Source organism: Solanum dulcamara, chromosome 7 (genome assembly GCF_947179165.1).
Source record: "Solanum dulcamara chromosome 7, daSolDulc1.2, whole genome shotgun sequence".
NCBI lineage: Eukaryota > Viridiplantae > Streptophyta > Magnoliopsida > Solanales > Solanaceae > Solanum > Solanum dulcamara.
Window position 1 is genome coordinate 76,312,940 of NC_077243.1, and position 9,169 is coordinate 76,322,108.

Below are 9,169 nucleotides of genomic sequence, written 5' to 3' on the forward strand. Positions count from 1 at the left end.
ATTTAGTTATATATATATATATAACTAATTTTTTTTAGCTATTACAAGATAGTAAAAAATATATTTTAAACTAAATTAGTTATTACAAGATAGTTAAAAATAAATAAATAATTTTTTTCTATTACAAGATAGTTTTTAGATAACTAGCTATAAACTATCTTGTAATAATATGCATAACTAAATGATTTTTTAAATAAGTTGTTCAATTTTTTTTTCATAATTTATCTAAACCAAAACAATATACAAGCTTGATGACCATAAAAAACTAATTTTGTTTTTTAAAAAATGCAAATAAAAAAAATATTTTTAAATATTTTCTCCATAATTTATCCAAATCAAAACAATATCCATCTTCATGATCCCAAAACAAACTTTCTAAAAAACAAATAAGAAGAAAAAGCTTATAGCAATAAAACACTATTAGATTTATTTTTTAAAAATTTGGGGTCTTGAGGAGATATATTGTTTTTGGCTTAAATAAATTATGAAAAAAAATTAGTGGAGGTGGAATTCTTATTTCATCCAATAAAAAAATGACACATGATAAATACTTTAAAAAAATAAAAAAAGATTGTTAGTTTCAAGGATTAAAGTTAGTCAAAAAGGTGTATGAAAGGGTATTTTAAACCAAAAAAGATGAGTATAAAGATAATTTTAGATCAAAAAGTGGATGAAAAGTATTTTTAAACCTTAACCTATAGTTCAGAGGTAATTTTGACCATTTTCATAGTTTTTTTTATGCGCAACAATGCATCACTATAATAAAAAAGAGTAAGGTACAATATGCCTTTTGTTTGTGTAGCAATATCAATAACTTATACATTATTCAATAAATTTATGTTGTTATTACATTGTAGCTAACAATATAAGTAGAAAGTTAAACACAATTATAATTTTAATATAAGAATTATAAGATCAAAAATAACATGAATTGTCGTCTTTTAAATGAACCGTTTCTTTTATTTTTGTGTATGGCTAAAATCAAAATCAAATCTGATAACAACCAAATCAGTAAATATATACTATATTTAATTTAATTTTAATAATTTAAAATCGATTACCCATCCAAACCCAAACACCCCCCAAATGATATGTTATTGTTATAGGTGAATTGATCCTCCCTAAACCCTAAACCCTAAAGTTTTCTCCCTCCCTCTCTCTCTCTCTCTCTCTTACCTCTGTACCTCTCTTGGTTCATCAATGGCAATGGGGGAAGTGAAAATCTCAGAGATGCGTGACCTAACCCGCATAGAACGCATAGGGGCACACTCCCATATCAGAGGTCTCGGCCTCGATTCTTCACTCGAACCTCGATTAAGCTCTGAAGGCATGGTAGGTCAAATTCCAGCTCGAAAAGCTGCCGGAATCATTGTTAAAATGGTTCAACAAGGTAAAATTGCGGGTCGGGCACTTCTACTTGCGGGTCAACCCGGAACAGGAAAAACAGCTATAGCTATGGGTATGGCTAAATCGTTAGGTCAAGAAACCCCTTTTGCTATGCTTGCTGGTAGCGAACTTTATTCACTTGATATGTCAAAAACTGAAGCGTTAATGCAGGCTTTTCGTAAAGCGATTGGTGTGAGAATTAAAGAAGAAGCTGAAGTTATTGAAGGTGAAGTTGTGGAAGTACAAATTGATAGGCCTGCTGTGGCAGGAGCTGCATCGAAAACAGGGAAATTGACGTTGAAGACTACTGATATGGAGACGGTTTATGATTTGGGTGCGAAGATGATTGAGGCTTTAGGGAAGGAGAAAGTTCAGAGTGGGGATGTTATTGCTATTGACAAGGCTTCTGGGAAGATTACGAAATTGGGGAGGTCGTTTTCGAGGTCGAGGGATTATGATGCTATGGGACCGCAGACTAAGTTTGTACAATGTCCTGAAGGGGAGCTGCAGAAGAGGAAGGAGATTGTACATTGTGTTACCCTTCATGAAATCGATGTGATAAATAGCAGGTACTAATTTGCTTCTAAGTTTATTTGTTTATGGAAAGAAATGTTTTTTTTGGTTTCCTTGTAGGTGGATTATCATATTGTTTTGTTGTAGCTTCTGTTCTTTCTTGTACTTTCGTTACTTGTTACTTCTTTTTCTGCACTGCTTTGGACTATTTTTCCTTGAGCCGATGGTCGTACACTCTACTCTCTCCAGACTCCACATTCGTGGGACTACACTAGGTATGTTGTTGTTGGAAAGGAATGAATTTGATTTATCTATGATTGCTTACTTAATTGTTCCTTTCTGTATTACCCTTCCATAGGAAATTGTTCTTTAAGGAGTTAGTTCTCTTTTCAACTCATCTATTAGGAACAGGAATAAGAGTAAATAAGTGTCAACTGCTACTGTGTGCTGTTTTGTTATTATTTGTTGATTCTTGTACTTCCGTTACTTCTTTATCTGAACTGTTTTGGATTATTTTTCCTTGAGCCAAGGGTCTAATCGGAAACATCCTTCCTACCTCTGAGGTAGGTGTAAGGTATGTGTTCTCTCTACCTGTCACGCCCCGAGAAGGTACCCCAAGCGTGACCGGCACTCGGAGACCATCGTCGGTCCAAGCGAACCACTTGGTCTGATCACTCATTCAATCACTCAGCGTAAGACTCAACCCAATAGATAATTAACTCAAGTGAGCATTTAGAATCATCATCATTAATAAATAAATAATAGATTAGCAATACTCAAAGTATAATGTAACTCAATGTCATAAACTCAATAATAAAATTAAGTTTTTTTTAAAAAAAGACCGAAAGAAATCCATCTAACTCAACTCTGACTCTGCCTGTGAAGCCACTAACCCAATACTAGAAAGGTGTCAAGACAAGTCCAAGGCTACCTCAACTGACTATCAAAAGAAGAAAGAATGAAAGAAATATAAATGAAGTCCTCCGGATGCAAGGAGGCCTTATCGAAAGTTTGACGAGGTTTAGTCTTCAATGATACGCCTGTTGAGGACCTCTATCACCTGTATCTGCATCATAAAACGATGCAGGCCAAATGGAGTCAGTACATGAAATGTACAAGTATGTAAAATAGCGGAAAGTGAACATAATCAACACTACTCGATCTCATGCAACTCAACTCAAGGGACTCATTTTGACATGACTCAAATCAATAAAGCATGAAGTAAAATAGTACAATACTTTAAATGATACGCAAAAAGAGATGCAACTCAACAAATAAAAATATAATATTTTACTCTTTAAAAATATAATATCTTACTCTTGGGGAGTTTATTTAACCAACAACCATCACTTATGAGCTAGTGATGATACAACGCTTAAGAACTGCTGTTGTCGCTGCCGTCCAATACCTTGCCAGGGTAAAGGACGCTCAACTCATTGGATCCAAAATTTCTCAAAGTTCATCATTTTGGGACTAGTTGGGAGTCGCCCGAATCAACGGTCACGATTCTATCCTACGTTGGCTACGTAGTTTATGGGCTCATCCCATATCGTGCTCAATACTACTCCCAAAATATTGTATTATGCTCATATACGTCAAGTAAGAAAATACTCAAAATACATCATTTAGTCTTTTTTGCACTTGGCTCAAAACTCAACTTAAAGAATGCATTTAAAATAAAAATATATTTTAACTTCTCAACTCAATCTCAAAATAGATGTTTTAGTGTAATAATGATTAACTCGTTTATACTTAAAATACTCATGCTCAAGATAATAATTAAGGGATTTCTCAAACTCATGCTCAAAATAATAATCAAGAGACTTCTCAAACTCAACTCATGCTCAAACTCTTTCTCAATCAAGATGAAAATAGCCATTCTTTAAACTCAAAATAGTGCATGAAAATAATTAATGAAAAAAGGTTCACAAATCATTCTTTAAAAACTCCATTAATGCATAAAATACAAATGAAATCTCACTTGAGGTTCATGTGAATACAAACACGAATCCATACTTTCAACAAGACTCAACTCAAGAAACTCATCAAGGAATATTATAATATATATATACAATAACATAGTGGAATTCATATACAAAATTCAATAGGAATTATAAATAATTCAAGAACTCAATTCATGGAATTTCGAAACTCAACTAGGGTTCATGTGAATGAAACCATGAACAGAAATCTCAAGAATTCAAGGTGTAGAATCATTAATAATCTCGATGCATAATTATATAGAGCTCAATGAACGAAAAAAATTACACATTTGGAACTCAAGAAACTAGGGCTAAAACTTAACTCAATTGTTTAACGATAGAATTTAGATGTAGGGCGCGTGGATGAACTCAATCCAACGTAATGAATAGCCTTACATACCTGGAAGATTTGATATTACAATCGAAACTCGTAAAACAATAGCTTTCTTGGAGGACACCTTTGATTTTGGAACCTTGATGCTTGATCTCGAGAAAAGAAATTCTTTTATGAAGACACCTTTGATTTTGGAACCTTGATGCTTGATCTCGAGAAAAGAAATTCTTTTATGAAGTTCGTAGAGTGGAAGAAGTTGGGAAAACTTTGTATAAAAAGTTTCTCTTCGTATCTTGAATTTTTTTGACTCGAAAGCTTTAGGGTTCTTGATGAAGAAGAGGAACCCTAGGTTAGTTTTGAGAGAGTTTCTTGAGACTAGATTGTTTGGATTGATGATTATGAGAGAAAGACGAGTTAGTTGGATGATATACTTGATTAAAACACTGGAAAACGACTTAGAATAGGGCTAAAAAGCTTGGGAAAGGACCAAAATAGCCCTAGAAGACGTGCATGATTTTTTTTTTGAGAATTTGACTCCTACGACTCATAGAAAACTCTACTGGACATTTTATGCTCTGATGGTCATAACACTTTACTCCGAACTCGGAATGAGGCAAAATTGGTGGTGTTGGAAAGAGGACTCAAAGATCTTTAATTTGATAGGGCCACCTAATTCTTTATATTCTAGGAAATATGATCATTTGAAGTTGACCCAATTAAAATCTTGTACCAAAACTCAATTGGTAAGGAAGCTTTCAACTCGATTTTGTGCTAGAGTATCCTTATGACATTAATTCATCTCCAAATCTATTTTCACACTAAAGAATTAACCTCTACACATGCACACAATTATGAACCATCCGGTACAACCCCATACACATATGAAGAATGGCTCGACCTTAGCTTAAAAAAATTTCAGGGTGTTAAACTATCCTCCCCAACCCCTACATCGTGGGACTACACTGGGTATGTTATTGTTGTTAGAAAGGAACAATTTTGTTTTGCCTATGGTTGCTTACTTAATTGTTCCTTTCTGCATTACCCTCTCATAGGAAATTGTTCTTTAAGGAGTTGATTCTCTTGTCTACTGCGGGTTACCTCTTCTTTGTGATTTGCGAGCTATTGCATAGAACGAGGGTTTACTCTGTGCGCACCCAAATAGTAGCGGCTTCGGGTTTTCCTTGTCAGAAAAAAAGGGAATAAGAATAAAGAGTAAATAAGTGTTCTGTCAAAAGGTTTTAGAAGTCAAACTCAGGGTTATAGCCCAAGTAGTATTATCCCATTCATCTCCTTTTCGTATAATATACCTTTGTTAAGTTAGCTCAGGGGCAGAGCTATACCTAACTAAGGGTGGTCAGATGAACAACCTTTGTCGGAATTTTTTTGCGAGTATATATGTTAAATATCGATATTGACGGATATATACTAATTGTTGAACACCCCTGACATACTAAAGAACGATTGCCCAGTGGTCAAGGGTGTGCAAATTCGCCTTGAAAACCCGGGTTCGAGTCTTGCCAAGGGCGTTTTATTTAATTTTTTAATTCCGTTTTGTCTGTAAAAAAGGAACGGAACTTTTGATTTGTTCAGTTCCATTTTTATTCTGATTTGTCTGTAAAAAAAAGAACAGAACTTCTGATTTGTTCAGTTCCATTTCTTCTTTAATTAAAAAAAAAGTTCTCTTTTGACTTTTTTAAATTAAAAAATAATAGACCCACCTAGTCATTAAACAAAACTTTTTACCCTTTAGTTTTTTCTCTTCTTCTTCTGATGACGACTTCTCCCGTACTTCTTCAAAAAGAGAAACAAAAACCCTCGTCTTTACCCTTCTCTTTTCTCAATTCTCATACCCCTTTTCAAGTTTTAAGAAGCCAGAAGCCATTAGGAACTATTATATTTTTTCCCTCAACAATAATTGTAGTGGTACCTTGAAGAAACCAACCCATATATGAGATGAAGTATGGCTATTTTGTAGCCAATCTTGGTAATCTAACTATTTGAGTGTTTTTTCTTTTTTTTTTCTTACTTGTCCTTAAGTTTGAACACTCTTGACGAAAATCTTGGCTCCGCCGCTGAGTTAGCTACTTATGTTATCATAAATACTCTGCTATTTATGCATGGGGCTACAATGAGTATTTATTTAGTAGCTTTTCTTGGTGATCATTTGACAGGATCGACTCTAAAACAACATTCACATTTGTAGTAAAATTTTGCCAAAAGACTGAATGAGGTGTGTTTTGACTAGTAACTGAGATGACTATTTCTTTCTTGCTAATCCTTTCACTCTTGGTTAACTGTGTTTTTACCTCTCTTTTCTGTATTATGTATGGTTGGATTTTGGCATTTTATGGTAGGTTTTTGGCCTCATAGTGAATGGATTATAACATTTAAATAGCAGACTGATCTTTATATGTGCTAAGATTGATAGACTACTTTCAACAAATATTTATGTTTGTCATTAAAAAGGGCAGCCCGGTGCACTAAAGCTCCCGCTATGCGCGGGGTCCGGGGAAGGGCCTGACCACAAGGGTCTATTGTACGCAGCCTTGCCTTGCATTTCTGCCAGAGGCTGTTTCCAAGGCTTGAACCCGTGACCTCCTGGTCACATGGCAACAACTTTACCAGTTACTCCAAGGCTCCCCTTCTATGTTTGTCATATTAGTCTTAGATTTTGTATATTCCCCTTTCCTTTGCCTTTCCTCTGCTTCAATTCAAATTAGTGATGCTACTTGCCATTCACAGTTGCATGTCTTTCCTATTTAGTGTATTTGCAAAACTTATCAGTTTCGTGCTCTGTGTTTTAGAGTTGTTTCTGAAAATATCTGACATCTTAAAAGAATTTTATTATTTCCTACTTCACTAGATTAAATATGTTAATCAGCTCATCTCAATTTCAGAACACAGGGATTTTTAGCACTGTTTACGGGTGATACTGGTGAGATTCGTGCTGAAGTGAGAGAACAAATAGATACCAAGGTTGCAGAGTGGAGGGAGGAAGGAAAGGCAGAGATTGTGCCTGGTGTCCTCTTCATTGATGAAGTACATATGCTTGACATTGAGTGTTTCTCTTTCCTTAACCGAGCTCTGGAGAATGACATGGCACCTATATTGGTTGTTGCTACAAATAGAGGCATTACTACAATCCGGGGAACAAACTACAGATCCCCACATGGGATTCCAATTGACTTTCTTGATCGCCTTCTCATCATCTCTACACAACCTTACAAAGAGGAAGAAATTCACAAAATCCTGGACATCAGATGCCAAGAGGAGGATGTAGAAATGTCTGACGATGCAAAAGTTTTATTGACCAAGATCGGGGTGAATACTTCTTTGAGATACTCCATCCACCTTATCACTTCTGCAGCATTGGCCTGCCAAAAGCGGAAAGGGAAGATTGTGGAAGTGGAAGATATTACTCGAGTCTATAATCTGTTTTATGATGTCAAGAGATCCACGCAGTACTTGATGGAGTATCAGAGCCAGTATATGTTTAACGAAGTTTCAGCAGGAGAGGCCGAAGAAGATGAAACTGCTGCAATGGTGTCCTAAAAGCTTCTCAACTTTGGATTTAGGAGATTGCAACTTAGCTTTGGTCAAGTATTTAGTTACCTGGTTCTTGTTTGATGATTTCTTCTCTTTCATTTATGTTTTCTCACCTTTCTGTTACTTGAATATAGTCGCCTCCACTCCCCCCCCAACCCCACCCCTGTTTACTTATCACTGAAAAAGAAAGTGTATCCACTTCTATTTTTTTGTTTATCTTGTCATGACCTGCCATTTGATCATTGGAAAGGGAAGTTTAAGGCTGTCATAGTATGCTGCTTAGTAAGTTTTTTATATGGGAAATATCGCGAGACAAAATACTGTGGTCAATGAAGTGGGTTGAGAACCACAATATTTTAGGTTAAAATTCCAGCAGAGACAATACTATGTGGTTGAGAACCACAATAGTAGAGACTTAAAGTTACCTAGTAGCTATGGTTTTGGAGGATCTGACACATACACCTTGGAGTATGGAAATATAGTCTTTAACGAATGTGACATCGTTTAAACTTACATAAGCTGAACTGGTCCATTTGGCAAGTGTTGTTTGAACTCATATCTCAAGACACAAGTTATACCTAGCACAAATTGTGTCCTATAAAATGTAAGTTCAGTGTATGAACTTTTAAAGGTATAATGTTCTAAAAGTTGAATTTATGCCTAGTGATTTAATTTTATTAAATATATTTTAGTGTATTATATTATATATTTATAATGCACTTATTATTATATACTGAATATACACATTAAAAATGACGACGCATAGGCGGCTAAGATCCCAACATATTGTCACATGTTGAAGGTATCAATTTAAAGCAATGAAAATAATTGGATATGTCAATTCAATTCCCATGCTTTAAAAAATAAAATCTAGGCCCAAAGATATTTATTTTTGCTCTATCATATGATATATCAACTTTTTTCCATTTACGCAAAGATAAGATATAATGATAAGAGGTAAAGATGAAATATAATGATTATATTCCCATATGACCTATTGAAGAGGTAAAGGGTAAGGATTATCCACTTATACACACACTAGGAGGTCTCCTCAGTCTCAAATTACTTATCACGTTTTACTTTTCGAAAATTGAATTATATGAATTTATTGGTCAAATATTTTAAGATGTATTTTTTTTATATATTAATATAAAAAAAATTGTGTCTTACTAGATATTAAATTAATTTGATTTAATTTAACTTTACTGATCAAATGATAGAATCTCTATATATATGTGTTGAAAAACTATATTTTTCGGATAAAAGACTTCTAAACCATGATTTTCCAAATGACAGTAATCTCACTTATTTCTATCTTACAAGTTTTTTGAAGTACCATTTTCTTTTTAAGTGAATTTCTATTTTATTACTATTCTAATCGTTAATTATGAAAGTATTTATTTTATAT

General features: G+C 34.2%; 1 protein-coding gene across 1 annotated transcript; it reads left to right on the top strand.

Annotated features, from left to right (window-relative positions):
• Positions 1 to 1,082: 1,082 nt before the first annotated feature.
• On the top strand, positions 1,083 to 7,977 carry LOC129895739 (uncharacterized). The gene is made up of 2 exons (XM_055971499.1): positions 1,083 to 1,955; positions 7,113 to 7,977. The coding sequence occupies exons 1-2, from the start codon at positions 1,201 to 1,203 to the stop codon at positions 7,765 to 7,767; spliced, it is 1,410 nt and encodes a 469-aa protein (XP_055827474.1). The 5' UTR covers positions 1,083 to 1,200; the 3' UTR covers positions 7,768 to 7,977.
• Positions 7,978 to 9,169: the final 1,192 nt, after the last annotated feature.

Excerpts from the sequence above, each read along its gene's own strand:
- LOC129895739 (XM_055971499.1), top strand. The coding sequence starts at position 1,201 with ATGGCAATGGGGGAAGTGAAAATCTCAGAGATGCGTGACCTAACCCGC. Across the intron at positions 1,956-7,112 it reads ATCGATGTGATAAATAGCAG|AACACAGGGATTTTTAGCAC; the intron begins GTACTAATTTGC and ends TCTCAATTTCAG.